This window comes from Vigna umbellata, chromosome 1 (assembly GCF_029865625.1).
Source record: "Vigna umbellata cultivar VRB3 chromosome 1, Vumbellata_1.0, whole genome shotgun sequence".
NCBI classification, from domain to species: Eukaryota; Viridiplantae; Streptophyta; class Magnoliopsida; order Fabales; family Fabaceae; genus Vigna; species Vigna umbellata.
In genome coordinates this window covers 45421877-45441305 of record NC_142165.1, presented here as the reverse complement: position 1 = coordinate 45441305, position 19429 = coordinate 45421877, and the positions used below count along the sequence as shown (strand labels likewise).

Here is a 19429-nt window from a genome sequence, read left to right as displayed (position 1 = left end):
TATTATAATAATTGTAATAAATTTATTGAATAAATTATATAATATATAAAATGATATATTAATTAAGTTGTGTAGCCAACAAAATAATGTTATAATTATTTTTTAATTTTTAAGTAATAAATAGTATATTTGAAAAATTAACTTTTATAGAAAGAATTGAGTTTATGATGTTACTTACTATTTAATTAATTACTGATTTCGTTTCTATGTCTTTAACATAGAATAGGTGTTGCAAATTTCATATTAAACATAAACGAGATCAATTTATAATATGATGATACTCATAAAAATTTATTTTTGTTAAAATTTGAGTCTATATGTCACTCGTTATCATATTCTTTCAATTATTATGTTTAATGTCCTCCACACCAAAGAGTGTATTGGAGATAACACATAAATTAGATAACACACGATCTTCTAATAATTTTAACTATGATTTTAATGTTAATAGTGGATGGAAGTTGGAGAATTTATCTTCTAATAATTTTAACTATATGATTTTTAATGTTAATAGTGGATGGAAGTTGGAGAATTTGTGAGAATTAAATTAGGTAAATTTATAACTTTTTAATAAAACAAGTTATTTAATGTTAATAAATAATAAAATATAAAATCAAATATAATAAAGAATAAAAAAATTTATGAAGATATATTTTTTTATATTCTCTTCCTTTACCTCTTATTTTACGTGTTCACTCTTTCACATATTATTTTTTGTTTGTGAAGAAAAGAAAAAGAAAATTAAATATAAATTTGTTATTTATACTCTCATATGTTATGTTCTTTTACATTCATGAATAAAAAAACATTTTTTTCTTACTCTAATTGATACTAAAACATTATATAAAATTTGAGCGTATTATTTTTACGTTTTCAATATGTCATTGCAAATGATGCAGCAGTACAAACAAGAGATAAACAGTACAAAAAGAGATATTATGATTAGATAGTGTAGAAATGAATGATGTGGTATTGAAAGTTGTTTTATTAGTGACATTTTCAAACTCAGATGGTGAATATGTGTATGGATTAATATCCTTAAGGTTGGTGGATACATTATGCTTTCATGGATGCATTTTCATTCCACATAGCGATGCATTAACATTTCTTTTCATTAAAAAAAAAAACACAACATGATAACTTTAGACAACTAACCTAACCATAGCCCAAAACTAGAAATACGAAACAATGACACTAAATAAATTACCCTTGTATATGCAAGAATAAAAACCATATTCTTGGTTTTAATTATAACACATAACTTCTTCTTTGGATACTAATGTTTCACCTCCAAGAGTTCTTTTGACGAAAAGAGAATTTAACAATGTGTTTAATAAACACGATTATGCATTATGCATGAAAGGAAAATCCACTTAGCAAGACTAATGACTTTTATTTAATATAATGGAAGGCATGGTGAACTTACATCAACAAGAGGTATTGGTTTAAGAGTTATCTATTCTTTCTATTTTTTAATAGCATTCTCTATTAAAAATTAATGAAGATGTTACATTAAATTGTGTTTCAAAAAGTAATTTACAAAAGTTTAATATTTTCAAAAGAAAAATACCCTTCTGAAAAAGGATATTTTTGAAAATAAAATAAAATACTAAAGGTGGTAAGACTAAGTAACTAAATGTAACATCCCAAAAATATAGTTATAAACTATATTCAAGAGTATTTACATTTATAATAAAATAGGACAATTTACAAGGAGAATAAAGTTAACTTACAGTTATCCTAAAATAACCATAAATTAAAACTTTACAGAAAACAATACAAGTACACATCAAAAGAAACTACCAATCGGTCATACCAGAAGTGTTTCGACCGAACGGTCCTACACTAATACAAAAGGACTACAAGACCGAATGGTCTTGCTCTTAAAGTACTTTCTTCTTCCAGCACCTGCTCCAAAATCTTTTGCATACTCTGCTCACACCAAAAAGGTGATCATTGCAAGGACAAGGATGACCGAACGGGCAACATGACAAGACAGAAAAATAAGGGTAAGGTAGTGTAATTTAATTAACTATGAAAACATATAACTCACATAAATATGATATAAACAATAAGTCCTTTCACTTAACAATCAATCATACATTTCTAAGCATAACCATACAACCATGTATGCAATGACTGTTCAATTAACTCTGACTGTCCGGACTGTATGAATTATGTAGCTACGACATTCTTGTACTCGTGGAAGGGTAATCTGGAAAATCATCAGAATTACCATAGCTGGAAACCCAAGCCGCCACACGAGGTTAGCCCTTCATCCCTCACTGTAGCTGGAAACCCAAGTCTACAAATGAGTTTAGTTCGATAATTGGAACCCCAAGCTATATGCAACCAGGCCTCCTGCTATTCTCACCACATGCGCCACCATTATCTACTTGAGACTCGGTGACCATTAGAATGTCAGGATGAACGACAACTTAGTCTGACCATATTCATACTTTACAATTCCATAACAAATCTAGAGATATTCCTCCCTGGAATACTCGTTCATATCCATACTATTTCATTCATATCACATTTCAGATATCATCATACTTCATCATCAATACATTAGAATTATGATCATTCCTTGTTCTTCACATCTTTTAATAAATATCACATGTTTCAGTAAAACAATACCCCACCTTTGATTAAGACCGAACATGAAGGATCAATCCTAACCTGTGAACAATACCGAGCGGGAGAGTACTCCTAATATGAGAACATGACCGAACAATCATGTAGAGAATAAGACTCAAGCAGGATTCTAATACTCGGACTTATATGAATCAATAATGATTCAGGACGAATAATATTGGCTTAGACCGAACACTATTAACTTAGTACAAATATGATATTGAGCACTAGTATAAGAACGAGCGCTCATAAGAGACCACACAACTCAATAATATTGATCGCTAACACCAACATAAATATTAGTACAAAACCAAGCATTATATTGAACGAGCGTTTGGTCCAAGACCAAGCACTTACCAAGAACGAGTGCTAGTACAAGACTGAGCACTACCAAGACAGTACATAATCGAGTGCTATCACTAACATAATGGCAAGTACAAGATCGAGCGCTATCACTAGCCTAATGGCTAGTACAAGACCGAGCGCTATCACTAGCCTAACGGCTAGTACAAGACCGAGCGTTATCACTAGCATAATGGCTAGTACAAGATCGAGCACTATCACTAGCCTAACGACTAGTACAAGACCGAGCATTCTTCATAGTTCCGAGTGTCAGTATAAACCAAGCACTCTTTAAGAAACCGAGTATCAGTCTAAGACCGAACACTCTTTAAGAAACCGGAAAATCATGAACTAAAGAGTCTCTAAGGCCGAACGGTCAACGCTAACCATTTCAGCATTCTGCATAGTTCTTCAAAACTTCCACAGTATTACGAAAAACACTCAACATGACCATTTCTAAACACTTTGGCTAACTTCAAATCCTCACAACTTGAATCGTATATCACTACACACCTAATTGAATTTACTTAAACTTCAATAACACTAATCTAAAGAGTTCATGACAGACTTCTCCTTAAAATACACATAAATAAGAACCCAAGAACCCAAAATCAGATTTCTCACTTCCCATACCCTACCGAAGAACGTCAAGACTCTAACCAATCTAACTAAACATGCTCAGACACAATTCATTACCAAATTTTATTTTTAGCTTCAACTTCTCAATTCCTCTCATTCACTTTCTCCAACCAATCACAAACCGAACACCATTTCAGCAAAAATCAAACAGTTCACAGGATCTCGATCATACATACAAATCAACAATCCAATCATTCAATCATACATGCATACATTTAAACAACCAATTCCAATACAGAAAACGTTAATTAAATTACTAATTCCCCTTACCTCTTGACCGGACCGAACCATGATTATTCTTTTCCAGACTTTGCTTCCTTCCCAGGATAAATACCAAGAACACCTATATTTCACCGATTTATGAAGAAATACCAACCCAAATTACCAGAAAAATGATCAGAACTAAGAAGAAGAGGCTGATGAACACATGCAACCAGGAACTTGGTTTGCATGTGCCAAGCAATAGAATTTTCAAGAAGAGGATGAACTTACTTGACTCTAAACTTGATTTTGATCGGTGGAAAAGAAGCTCTCGACCCCCAAAATTGCTTAACTGTGGCTGGTTGAAGAAAAGAATGAAAGGGGATGAAAATTTTCTAGAGAGAAGGAGGAGAAAAGGTAGAAGCTTGAGTTTTAGAGAGATGTAGATTTATGAGAAAATGAGATGGCTGTGGTTTGGAAAATTCTATAAAATGCTCAAACTCTTTTAGTTGAGACATTTGTCCCTCTCTTCTAGGTGTCATTTTCAGGGTTTTACACTAAACAATAAAATTAACTATATTTTTAATAAACTAGAAAATATTGAATTACTTAATATTATATATAAATTGTATTGTTTAAGAGTTCAGTTTAAAAAGGGTGAACTTATACCAGTTAATTAATAACTAAATCTTTTCAAGAATATCAGTGTAAGTCAGTCTTACAATACTCATTTCTTTGAGTGATTCTCCCTGCACCTCACCAGTCTTACCCTGCACCTCCATATTTTTTCTATTATTCTAATTGTGCCTTTGTCAGAAGCATATAACTACATAAAATCTTTTCACTGCTGTTTGTATGTGTTGTTTGTAAGTGGTATTTGTATGTGTTGTTTATATGTGCTATTTATATGTGCTGAGATGTATTTATGGGTTAGATGCATTTCTGGATTGAATAAGACAAAGGTGCAGAGGTTGTCGCACTTGAAAGTGCGATTGAACGTCCATTGTAACCACAATTGGAAGTGTGGTTCACATCGCGCCACAATTGAAAACGCGGTTCATACCGTGCGGCTCATTTAGGCCTAAAATTGAATTGCGGTGAAGGAATGTTTTCTTACTTTTTCTTTTTTGTTTTGATTTACTAGTTTTTTAATTTGATTTGTTTTTTGCTTTTTTATTAGTTTATTTAAATATTTAATATTTTACCGGTAATACTTTTTAATTTATATTTTTTTTATATTTGATATTTATTTAAATATTATTTTTACTGTAATTAATTTTTTTTAATTTTCAAATTTAAATTTGTTTGTTAATTTTTTAATCTATAATTATTTATTAATATTTTATTTTTTAATATAAATTATTATTTAATTATTTTTTGTATTTTTTTAGTTTTTGATTAGTTTATTAATTTAAATTTAATTTATTGTCTTTTTGTGATTTTTAATTAAATTATTATTGCATTTTTTTCAGATTTTATTAAATGAATGACATAACTATCAATTGGGAGGTGCAGGATGAAAGATGTGAGGTATAGGGAGAATCACTCCATTTTTTTCGTTCAAATATTTTATTTTGGGTTTTAAGTATTGTTCTTTGTTTTTGTCTTTAAGATAAGTTATATATTTTTAGACTTTATACAAATCATATAAAATATTATTTCTATGTGCATAATATAATTTTTACATGTTATTTATTAAAAAAATTCATATTTAACAGAAATAATTTATCATAAGTGAATAGATCTAGTTATTGGAAGTTTGTTTTATTTAAAAGTTTACTCTTAAACCTTTGAAAAATACTTTAGATTTATTTCAAACCTTATCAAATAAATCAAATTAAATAACTTTATAATATTTTCTATAAACAAATAATTAAAATTAACATATAATTCTAATAAATTTTATTTAATTTTGTTTTTTCTTTATGTTTTTATTTTTTCTTTATGTTTTTATTTTTTTTCCTAATTTTCTTTCTTCAAAACTTGCGCCTAGCTCCAAGAACAAAAACATATTTAGTTTAATGATAAATTATTTTTATAAAATATAAAATATATTTAACATTTTACCTTTAAATTATATTTGTCTCACAACATTTCATTTTCTTTTATATCATAAATTATAAAGACAAATTAAATATATAATTTACTTTTACTACAAAACTAATTTAGTGAAAGACTGGAATGAATTTAGTCAAAAGAGAGACAATAATAGAAAGGTTTAATTATTTAAGTCTCTATTTTGACGTGTTCTTTTTTTTTTAAAAAAAAAAGAATTGATAAAAATGAATTAAACATTGGGAGTAAATTTTAGAAATTGAGGATTGAATTTGTTCGAATTAGGAATTGAATTTATTTGAATAAGAAATTTGGAAAAAAGGTAGTGAGCAATTAGGGATTGTCAACCACCACCTCTCGTTGTTCATCTCCATCCTGCCACTACTTCTTCTCCATCGTGCCACTACTTTTTCTCCATCTTCATCAACATGCAGAGGAAAGAAAGAGGAAAACCCAGAAACAGATCCACTTGAAACTCAATTCGACCAAGTCGCAACAGTTGTGCAAGCATCAACCACAACCACGAGTCCACCATGGAACCCTAATTTAGAACCAGGTTTTTTCCTCCTTGTTCATCTCCATGGCAACCTGTAGAAAAATCAAGCCAGCAGTCTTCGCAAGCCCTAATCACGACACTCAAAGAAGTCAAATTGCGAATATTTTTGCATCGCAACCCAAATTTTTCAGAAACCCAATTAAATCCTAAAGTCGCGATCTATTCACAACACTAAGATCGCACTACAAGAGTCACCACAAGAAACCTTTTGTCCTCCATTCTCCACCGCGACACCAACCAAATTGCAGCCATGAGAACCTGTAGAGAACCTGCAGAGAACCCAATCACAAACCCAGAAAACAGAAAAAGTAGTTAACATCAGTTCATCTTCCTCTCACAAGACTAACAAATTCAATCCCAATACATGAGCAAGATGAACATGAATCATCTTCAAATCTTTTTTACTTCAAGAACAACGAACACCTTCAAAAAAGAGGAAAAACAAAGTTTTCCTCTTTTATTAGGGATTGAAGCAATTAGGGATTCATAAACAAATATAAATTTTTTCAACTTTTTTCTAACTTTTTTATTTGAAAATAAGTAAAATCCACGTAATGACCTATGTCAGCCACCACGTCATTTAAAAACTAAAACGATCATGTCACATCAACCTAATTATAACCCACTTTAACATTAGGGTGTAATTGTTGCAATTTACACAAAATAAAAACTCATTCTACATGAAAAAAAAAGGAAAAAAATCAATTTAAAATTCTCATTCCAAATAGAAACTCAATTTGAGATTCTCACCAATAAGAACTTCGCAAATGATTAAACTTAATAAAAATTATCTTAGACTACGTAATATAATATAATATATTTTTCTAATATATATATATATATATATATATATATATATATATATATATATATATATATATATATATATATATATATATATATATATATATATATATTCAGCCTATCTTGTAACCCTAAGTCATTAGCAAAATATATTTTTCTTCGGCCGAACTGGAGCACTCAAAGTGTTGAATGCTTTAAGACTTTTGAGCTCGCCATTGTTATTTGTGCTAGCCGTGTTGTTCAGACCACCAATTATCCCTAATTGGTATGACGATGAAAAACCTCAATTCTTTCTAGATCTAATTTCCTTTTGATTTTAGTATTTCATTTTCCATTTTGGTCCTTTTTTTCCCCTTTCATTTCTTTAGTCCATTTTGGTAAATTAAGAACTAATTTTTCAATTTTTATTTCTTTTTCCCAATTGTCTAGCTTTCACTTTAATAAATTGCTGAGATCTACTGTTTTGAGTCCTTCTAGTCGATTCTTCTTTCAGGTACTTATATCTTTTTGTCTTTTTAATTTTCTTTTAATTTTAATTTTATTTATTTGTCTATTAACTGGTACATCTCAAAATTAAAATTATAATAATGTGTTTTTTAGTCAACAGGATTATTATGTTTTAATTCTTACCATTTCAATAGTTAATTAAGCAATTGGAAATTTTAGGGCTATGCTCTTTATTTTTGTAGTCATAATATTTTAATTGTTAGCATTTATTTTTTATTAAATAAATCATCACCTTTATGAAAATGATAACTTCTTGGTTTTAAAAATCATAGATGTTAATTTTTTTTCAAGTGTGTTATAAGTAGTAAATGAAAGTTTAAAGTATCTTTTTTTTTCTAAAGGATTTGTGCTTGTCTAATTATGTGAATTTACCAATAACAACTTTGATACAAGTCATTGTTAAAAGTATTATGAATTAAAACATATTGCAAACATCAAAATTCAACTAATTGTAAAGTAATTTAATAAAAACTTATGATTGGATTTCATGAATCAAATTATGCAAATACTCTATACAAATTATCTATATATTATTCAAACATTCATATAAAATACTTGTCAGTCTTAATTTCTTAGTAACAAGTTCTAAATCAAAATGCTAAATTACTAATTTCTTAGTTCATCTCTAACCTTAAATTTGCATTAAGTTCAAATATCTAGAATGACTAAGAAAAATTAGAAACATTTTTATAAGCAATTTCCTTAGTTGTTTCATCTATGTCCATGTTCCAAATCACTTCCTAGTAACTAAAAACATTTAGATGCATGAAATTTTCAAACATACACATTTAATTCAAGATAAAACATATGAACAAACAAAGAGTCTACTCTATAGGAATTTTACACTAGTTTGAGCACATTGCATCCAATCCTAATGAAAATGGAATTTAACTATTCCTACTCATCTAGAACATATAAGTTTGATGGAAATCGATGAAAGAATGACGTCTTGATGCTTTGGAATAGCCTCTGACTAATTCCTCGAGTTTCTTTGTGTTTTCACAACCAGTATTACATTTCTTTCTTTCTCTCTCGCCTAAATAACCACTTACAAACATAAACCTCTCGCTGGACGAGCAGACATGAATTTGTTGGGTAAAAAATCAATTGTTTCGCTGTTAACCGATCATTCTCGTTGAGCGAAACAATATATTTGCCAAACAAGTATCTTTCTTCTTGGATGAGTGAACAAGTTGTAGTTGAGTGAGAAGATCCTAACGGCAAACTCCTATCTTAATAAAATCTTCATTTTATTGCACAATAATCTAAGGAAAAAAAACAACTAACCTAAAACAAGAACAAAACAATTAAATATTACATCTTCTCATAAGAGAACACATAAATCATGAATAAATATAATTAAGGTAATAACAAAATCGTTGAAAAAAGATAACAGAAAATATTTGAGAATAATAATTTTTATAAAAATATAACTCTTCTCTTTTAAAACTTTTAGTAAAAATATTTAATTACAACATACTTAAAAAAGAGTTTGTTTTAATAAAAAAATATTTTATTTTAAATTAAGTTATTTTTATCTTTTTTCTTCTTTTATCATTACCTTAATATTTTTTTCTTCTCAAGCTCTTATTTTTACTAAATTTTCTTGTATGTTTGATGTTATTATAAGGTTTTTATTATTAATGTCTCATAAGTAACACCAATAAATAATTGATTTGTATGATATTCATAAATTCTTCCTTTCTATTAGAAATGATTTTATTAGGTAGTTTAACAATTTTACATACTAAAATCTTAGTAATAATCTTGACCTTGAAATTTATCAAACCAATTGGTTTAAAATTCTTCATTTTAGCACCATCCTACCCCTTGAAATAAGAACCAATATATTTGAATTGTAATTAAAATTCATCAAATGTCTTTAACCATGTCATAACTTCAAAAAATAGTCATTGCATCTATGTATGTTGAAACGACTATATCTTTTAAATATAAGATAGAATCATCATGTTTGAAAATAAGTGTTTGATTGATTCATTTTACTTAAATTAATTGTAAAAATGTTATCACACATATGAACCTTAATAACTCCACTATTCAAAGCGTACAACCATTACTTTTGAAAGTGACTAACATCTCTTCATTGGTTGAACAATATTAAGAAAAATTTTTATCTGATTATGAAATCAACAAAAACACACTAGTGCAAAAATGGATTTCGAACTCACCTAATATGTTTCATTTTCAAGAAGTCCATTTTTTATTGACTAAGAAGCATATTCTTTTACTTATGATTAAACTTTTAGAAAAGTTACTTCCATGTTACAACATTGGGTCATTATAGAACATTTGTATCTCTTCTATATTTGTGAAAACTCATACTTTCTCTTATTCATTACAACGAAATAGGTCATTATTGGTCTCCTCTTCATGTAAAGCCCTTTTTAATTATCATTGTTGGTCATCGCAAAGCATCTTGTTCTTGTGTTCTCTCCTTGTGAAACATCCTGTTTTCATCTCTCCATCTTCATTCTTGGCCGCCACAAACCATTTCTCAGTGGTTCGTTTTTCTCTTTTTTGCATTTCTTTTGATTTGTTTAATGTTTGTTCGCAACATGTAATGACACATGGTCTTCGTCGCAAGTTCATCAAGGTTGTGCCTTACTCCATTGCTCACGTCTTCTCCTTCCGTTGTTCAGGCATTGCTCACGCCTTCTCCTTCCTTTATGCTTTCCACCTTGTACATATTTCGCCTCCCATTTCTACATTCCATTGTTCGAAGAACACTCCCATTTTTGCATTTAAATCATTTCAAATTTTTTATTTTATGTCACATATAGACTTTGATTGCTTTTAGAAACGAAGCCTAAAATCCCCCTTTTTTATGTCGCCTTGATATGGTTCAATTGGAGAACTGTAGTTAAACTTTGAAAATAACCAATAATTTCTTTTTTGTACTAGTGACATCATGAATAAATATATGTCTTTTTTCAATGTAAACAAAAAATGTACCTTTCCTTTCAACATGAACACTTTCTCCATGTAGGATTGACATTGGTTTGCCCACCCATATTCAAAGAGATGAATATAATTAAATGTGTCATATGGCTTATGTGATCACGGTCAACATTAAATACATTTTTTGAAATTGAAATTCCATGCTTGAGTAGTCATAAACAATAGTTCTTCAATTTGAAATGTAAAGTTGACTTGATGTACATTTCTCCATCTATCTCTTTTTTTTTCATGTTATAATGAATATGAGACATCTTCTTCCCTAACAATCTTTGACAAATGATTTGTTCTTTTTCATGTAGTAGAAGGAGAAATCACCTCTTGCAGATTATTCATTAGAACTCTATCCTTCTTATTCTTGTCCTTTTGATGAAATGTTTTATAGTTCAACTTCTTTTGATTTTTCATTTTTTTTTCTTTTGTTAAGTTTGAAAAGACTTTGACTTCAATTTTTTTTAGTAAACCAATCAACATATTTTCTACAATATTGTGGGTTACGACGACCTCATCATATAACTTTATTTAGTTCACCAAGTAAGACAATTCTAAAATGTATTTCTTAATGTACTTATTTTTCTTTGTTTTAAGCATTTCAAAGTTTTTTTTAGAGTTAAAAGCTTAATGAATTTTACTCTTTCATATTTCACTCATCCAATATTTGTTTGAATATTTTGATATGTACAATGTTCCTAAACAGTTCATCTCCCAAAACTACAAATATAAGATAATTTTTCCCTTCTTCATTTTCTTCTTTTGATGTAGCCTAATTTGAGTTGAGATAGGATTAACTCTCAATAGACAACTTGTTTATCTTGCATACATCAAAAGACTTTAAACGTTGTACCATTTTGACAATCTATAAGTAATAATTTCCTAAAAAAAAAAACCTAAGGAATAACAAAACTATTACTCTCTGAATCCATTATATCTCATCAGTGCATAACTAACTGCACGTATATTTTTTTCAGGCTTATAATCAATAAAAAAGTGTTCTAAATATCATTATTAAAGAAAGGTAACTTAAACCATAACAACATAAAACAAAACTATAACATAAAAAAGGAGTGGTGAACAAAAAGAGATCAATTTTGTGTTCGCACTGGTTTAAGGCCGAGGCTATTGATTCCTACACCCTCCACAATTACTAATTGAACTAGGGAAAGGCTCAAACACCCTTTACCACTCCATCATGCACCACTATTGTTATTACCACAATAGTTGTTATTGTGTTATGTCGCTGCTATAGAAAAAAACATGAGTGGGACAACCTTGCAGGGAAAGAATAGAGAAAATGCAAAAAAGAAATAAAAAATCATTCCGAAAAGTTCTTTTCAAAACTTATTTAATGTATTTTCAAAATACATTTCATGTAGAGGTTTACAGAAAAATCATTCCAAAATGCACTATATACGTTTCGAAACATTTATTTTGGAAATCTCATTCTGAAAAACATATTATGGAACACATTTCATATGTTCCGAAAATTTTCTTCTAAAAATCACATTCCAGAAATCTTGTTCCAAAATTTTATTTCGAAAATTTTCTTTCGAAAATCTTATTCCGAAAATTCCAAAATATCATTTGGAAGTCACTTTTCCTAAGGAAAAAAATAGTTATTTTGAAAATTTGAGGGGTGCTCAAAAGAATTATAAGGGTGTGATGGAAGTAAAAGCCTAAGGTTAAATCCTTACACTTTTTTATCAGCACCATCATACCATACGTGTTAGTAAAAGATTATCCAATATATTTAGATGACAAATCTATTAGAGTCCAAGTAAATTCATAACTCAACATTATCACTGATACAATCAAACTAACTAAAGTAAGTAAACATAATTAGTAGGAAATGAGTTATAAGTTAACTCTGTAAGAGAACATGAAAGAAGAGATAATGTTTTTTTTTTCATATATATTTTCCATCTTGTCTATTTTTATATAATATAAAACCTTGAACTTATACTTCAACGCTACAAAATTGAATCCCAATATCTAACCAAAAATAGCTTTTGCTCGACAGTATATTTTGGACAATATAAGAATCCTAACCAAGACTTGAACGTGACTGTCTTTGTTTGAAAGGACTGAATTCAGGAGTCCATAGAAAAAGTAGAAGAATGTCAGGTATAAGACTCCAAGAAACAGCGTAGAGAACTCTTTTAAAATCATCCATTGATGCGAAGGAGAATTCAAAACAACACGTACCAAGAGACCCTAAAGACCATTCAAGAATAAGGTTCCAAATATCTACAACTCTTTATCAGCAGCTTTTAAGGGCAGAACCTTCTTTAGACAAAATTATTATCCTTCAAGTCTTGCGAGATACTCCTCCTCAGTGATTTTGGTAGCAACATCACCCTTCATGCATGTGCCAGGGAATTCTGAGGTATTGTCAAGTGAGAATTACTGTTTCCTCAACAGAAGAAACAGATTAATTTCTCCAAAACCCGAGCATTGTGATCTTCAACATCATTATTAACTTGATGGCTGCCAAGAAACTTCCAAGAAGGAATCAAAAAGACTCCTCTTTGATGATTAGTACACACCAAAAATCCAAGAATCAAAAGAAACTTTTCTTGCTCATCTTAGTGAACAACTATTTTAACATGTATTTCTTTATTGTGCTTGAATCTGAATGATCTTTGGATATTCTTAGAATTAAAAAACGTATGCATGTAAATTCTATTCAACCTATCGGGCACCTTATATATGTCCATTACTATAAATTTTAAGCATAAAGATAGTTTTAAGCCAATAGTAATGTTAATGCATTACAGTACTGTAAGATATTCTACCTTCTACCTACCTAGCGATGACATACCTCTTGCTCTATGGTTTCGCCATCATCTTTAATCATGATATTGCTTCTGTTGTTTCCTGCATTCTTCATACCAAAATGTTAAATTTAGGTTTGTCTGTCATGGTATTTAATGTTTGCTGTAAAAGTTCGAAGTATACCTTCTACCCTCAAGTGCACTCAATGTAGCAGTCTATATATGTTTCCTATTCTTCCGCAAGAAAACAACATCGAAGAAGTTCAATTCAATAAAGATAAACTTCTTTAAGTTCATCCACTATATGATTGATGTAACCTTCAGTGATAAAGATAAATTTCTTTAAGTTCATCTCTCAGTTCTTGCAGATGATACAAAAGTTATAGCAGACCGTATGTTCGAGAAGCATAAGGAATGAAAGATACTATCCTCTACATATCTAAGAATCTTGAGCTGCAATTTGAACACCCTGTGATATGAGCTAAACATTAGAGAAATTCTTTAAGTTGTTTGCTTTTATATTGTCTTCTTTTTTCCTTCTTGTTTTGGCTAGTATGAGGGAAGCCTAATCCTCCTTCCTGTTGTATGTTCTTATTCTCTTTGACTAATTTTTTTTCGTTTTAAAATGGTCACTTATATCTGTATCTTGTATGGTTGATTTGAAGTGCGAATTTTGATAAGGCTGAATCCTTGAAACTTTTGATGGAACTGTTTGCATTAATAATTATTCGCTATTAAAAATGTACACACTCTCATTCGTTTGATATTTATTCTGTTCCTATTTCTAGCATGCCATGTTCCTTTAGTGAAGGATATTAGAAGAATGAGGATAGATTTCATGTTCCTGTTTTATTGTATTTTACCTTTGTCGATGATATTGTTGTTTTATCTGAATCAGAGCATTATGCATCCTTAAAAGTGAAGCTTTAAGGCTTTGGAGATTGAGATGAGCGGAACCGGCAGAAACACCTCTTCAAAGTTGGATTCAGGAGATGGACCTGAATTTGCATCTTATGGTATGGCAGCAAAATCTTTTTTAAATTCTGAACTTAGTAGTTAATATATGCAACCTAATTGTTTGTCTGTCACTGTCTACAAAGTGTTCAACTCTTTAAATGGCTTAACTGACTTTAAGTACTCGTATGAAAACTTTTTGCCTCTGAAATTTTGTCATGTCAATTTGATCTCTGCAATACAAGATATGAAAGATTTTGTATTTTTTTCCAAAAAGCTAAAATCTAATGAAAAAAGAACAGTTTTTCTTTTCATAAATTTGATAATAAGCATCTATATCATTCCAGTGTTTTTACTTACGAACACACCATAATTGTAGTCTGGGTCATCTACAGGTACTACTAGTAGCAACAATTCAAACTCTTCCTATTTGGAAAGAAACGATAACTTAAATCCAAGAATGGGATTTTCAAACGAGGAATCTTTTTCTGGAGGCAGGTGTTCAAATAAGGATGACATTGTTGTGAGCAAAGATGACAGAGTTTCAGATGCGCAAAACACTGATGGAAGTAACAAAATGGAATTGTCACCTGTAAATGAAGATTTAAAAAATAAGTACAGTCAATCCCCAAAAACTGGTTACAGTAGGTCAGACAGGTTTGTTTCTCCACTTAACATCTGCACTAATCCTATATCTGAAAATTAATGGACACTTGATGAGCCTAAGTGATGTGTTTTATGAGAACAAAAATTCTATGAAGATACCATAACAGGCATATTATTTTGTGCTAATGCTCATGAGAATGCTTTGTCACCTCTGGGAACTGAGTAGTATGTTTAAACACGTTTGAAGCATATTTTAGTTATATGATTCCATTGAGAATGATAATTAAGGTGAAAAGAAACTTCGTGAACTGGATGCTGACCAAACAGGTAAGCAATACCTTATATTTTGCTTACTTGACAAAACGCGGACACTTTTGTTCTGATTTTGAGAATTTGTGACTTGTTTCACGTATGTTATTCTGTATGGCTTATGATTTCTTTTCCCTTTCATTTAAGTTTCCATGCATGATATAGTCAGAAGATGGGGATCTTGCATGAATTATTACGATTGAAACATTAAGTCTTGTATTTCTTTTAGCTGTATAAATGATCACACGATAAATATGGAATGGTTTTTTATCTTTCTATTTATACAACATTCAAAAAACATGCTAAAAACTTAGATTATGCAGAAAAGTTTTGAAGCCGAAGTTCTTAGGTCCTTTAGATAAACTTACGTGTCAAAACAATTTTCAAACATATCTTATTAAGATGAATGAATGTCATGTTCCATCCTGTGGTTTCAGATTGTGTTTGTCCAATGTCTGTGGGTCTATACTCAACTTTGTAAATTTCCAGGTGTTCTTGATACTTTTAGACTGCTTTATATTTTATATCATTAACAACAAGGTAGATATAAAACTCAAACTACTCTCTTCTCAAGAGAATTTTCTTCTTTGACATGGCATGCATACATTCTGTATAAAACTGGTTTTCTTACTTGTCTGACTTTCTTTGGAGTAGAAGTAGTAGCCCAAGCCGGAGCAGGAGCAGGAGCCCTCGTAATTTTAGGTGGGATTCAAGAACCAGTGATAGATGTGGAATGAGGGCAGCATGTAGATATTTTCCTTATGGGAAATGCAGAAGAGGAAGTAAATGTCTCTTCCTTCACGGTGACAATCAAAAAATTGATGACAGCAGGGTAAGTTCACGCAGGCAAGATGGATCTCTCTTATATTCTAGTCCAAGTGGAAGATCTAAAGGAACTTGTATAAACTATGCAAATCGAAGGTGTAGAATGGGAGAATCATGCAAGTATATGCATCATGAAAATTCTAGCAAGTTCAATAAAACTTCTATGGATGAATCGACTGGGGAAATGGAAATTGATAGAAGGTGCAGAGGGAGTTCTTTCGAAGAAGGTGGTAGAAACCAGAGAAGTGACATTCCTTGCAAATTATATCCATTTGGGAATTGTCGATATGGTAAAGATTGTAGATTTTCTCATGATAGGCAAGCAAGTGGGAGCCCAAGTAGAGGCTTCAAGGATGACTTGTTAAGGAGCAGCGATGGAGATCAGGCTTTGGATAGGCCAGAATCAAGTGAAGTCAGTCTCCATGGCAAGCTAATGGATGATGGAGAGGATTTAGATGGTAGTGTGGCTGGTGCAGATAACAAACAAGGAATTATGGTTGACCCAGAACCTGGATTTAATACTTTGCCCGTTGGTGATGAACGGGGCCATAGCTTAGACAAGAACACAGTGCATGGTGAATCAACATTTTCAAGTGAAGTGAAGGAGGCCAAAAGTGATAGTTCCAACGTTCACACTTGTCAGTCAGTAGGAAATGAAAAAATGTCTCATAATTGGAATTATGGTGTGACATCTCCCATCCCTATTAAAGAAGAGCATGAGCAGAGTAAGCAACAAGTTACTCCAGGTAATCATTTTTTTTTTTGGAATATGATGGGTAAATCAAATTTGTTGATTCATACATAATCCTATTTTTTTGTACCATTATGCCAGAACAAGTAATTCATCAAAATGTAAATGTTTCGCATTCTTCAAGCTGTGAGGAAGTTGGACAAAGTCAATTAGCACCTTCCACTGTTCCTCCAAGTGTGAGAACTATTGAAAGTGTGCAGAACCAGGAAGTGTTTGCTGAGAAAAAACAGACAAGTGGGGCAAATGTCATGGATGCAAATATACCACAAGTTGGTTCAGGTGATGCTCCAATTGAAAACGTGACAAGGGAAGAGCAACTAGCTCAACTTACTAATCTTTCAGTCTATCTGTTACAAATCCTGGGAGCCATTCTGCATCTCCCACAAATTTTTGCTCCTTCTGTTTCTTTAGATGCAAAGAGCACTCCCTTCCAAAGCAAAACTGAAGAGTCAGGTAACCCTGTTTCCATAACATCCACCAAACCAGGTCCTTCTGTTGGACTCCTAAAGCCGCGAGATCCAAGACGTAAGTTTAGAGAGTCGATGATTGTTAATGAAAAAAAGGTGGTCCCCGCCATTTCTCCAAGTCAAAATATCACAGAAGATACAGCAGAAATTCCATCATTGTTATCTGATTCACAACAACACTTTGATGAGTCTAAAAAGTCTGCCTTTTCAGAAGAACAGCTTGTCAAGAGTGAACATTCAATTGAGTTGCAGAAAGGTGAAAATGTTGAGGATAGTAACGAGAAAAACAAAATGGTAGCTGAAGGAAAGCCAAATTCTTCTACATGTGAACCTGAGGACGCCAAGACAGTGAAGGATGTGAAAGGAATTGATGCATTTAAATTTGAATTGGTTGAGTTCGTTAAGGAGCTTTTAGATCCAACATGGAAATGTGGAAAAATAAAAAAAGAAGATTATAAAGCAATTGTGAAGAAAGTTGCTGACAAAGTTACTGATACAGTGCAGCCGCCATATATTCCTCAGACAAAAGAGCAAATTGACCGTTATTTATCAATATCAAAAACAAAGATTGACAAACTTGTACAGGTCAGTGGTCATTCTCAAGATTTTCATCATATAAACGAATATCTTGGCTTCCATTTAACTAGGATTTTGTAGATGAATGTGAATAAAAATGCATGCAACTGCAGAAGATGTTTCATTTTATAAGTTACGATTGAGACGTATTTATTTTCCAACTTACTTATAATTATTCTTCATTTGGCTGCAGGCATATGTGGAAAAGTTTCAGAAGGCTTAGTGCAAGTACATTATTTGTTCCTTGCATATTATGTTTCCATTCAGATCAGATGATAGTATAATGGAGAAACTTGGCAACTCATGTATGTACATTTAAACAAAGTGGTTTCTTGTTTTGTTGTATTTCTCAGGGTAAAGCTTTGGGTGGCCAGTGTTATTAGATATTAGTTATAACCCATAGCTGTAACTGTAACGTGTGATCTATCTTTACAAGTATTATTTTCATTTACCTGTTTGATGCATACAAGGGAAGAGACAACTTTAACTTGAGTTTGTTTTGTACTGAAACCTAATTTCCAACATGGTAAACAACACTTAAGTTTGTAGTCTCTCCAATCCTATGTTACCTTTTGTTTTCAGGGTTGTGCTCTGTAGGAAAAAACATTAAAAGTATCAGTAATCATTTCCAATGGTGAAAGCCTTTACAATTGCAATGACGCAACCATTAATTTTGTTAACGTATGAAAGGGTACAGAGGGGTCTCAAAATGTCGATCGAGTTCAGTATTTTAATATGGTAGTTTGCTTAGCTTCACTTTACATAACTTATACTTAATGATGATTTAATTTGTATAATTACTTAAATTTTTAAAATCTAACAACATCAACCACATCATAACATGCTCTTGTGTATATTTCTTCTAAACAATTTGTTCCATCTTGTTTTCTTTTGAGTCCATTCAAAAAATAATTCACTCATTTATATTTCTTTTCGTGTAAAGTCATCTTTATTTTTAATAGATTTAAACTTAAAAATTATACATTGTAAATTATGAATATTATTTATTTTAAAAAATAAATTATAAAAATTATTATTTATACTCAATTATTTCGATCAAAATGATTGTCATCCCTACAAATGCAACGGATTGGATTAATACACATAAAAATAAATAGATTGAAAATTCTATCCGATTAAAGGATGTGTTAATGATTTGGTCTATTATTTTCTTCTACTTTTTTAAATTCTTTTAATTTTATATTATATATATATATATATATATATATATATATATATATATATATATATATATATATATATATATAAAGCATAGAGTAAGTATTTTTGTGAGTTTAAATGATTAATTGATATCTTTAATTGAATAAATTAAAATAAATATTAGTTTTATTTATTAAATTATTTTATTATAATTAATAATTAAAATTTAATTTACAAATATTAATAATTTAAGTTACAATATTATTTATTTTTAAAAAAAATATAATATAAT

At 30.3% G+C, this 19429-nt stretch overlaps 1 protein-coding gene across 1 annotated transcript; it reads left to right on the top strand.

Annotated features, from left to right (window-relative positions):
- The first annotated feature begins 14851 nt into the window (after nt 1-14851).
- Nucleotides 14852-18440, top strand: LOC124836870 (zinc finger CCCH domain-containing protein 38-like). The gene is made up of 4 exons (XM_088111110.1): nt 14852-15090; nt 16021-16928; nt 17015-17985; nt 18170-18440. Exons 1-4 carry the CDS (start codon nt 14903-14905, stop codon nt 18197-18199), a joined length of 2097 nt encoding a protein of 698 aa, XP_087967236.1. The 5' UTR covers nt 14852-14902; the 3' UTR covers nt 18200-18440.
- Nucleotides 18441-19429: the final 989 nt, after the last annotated feature.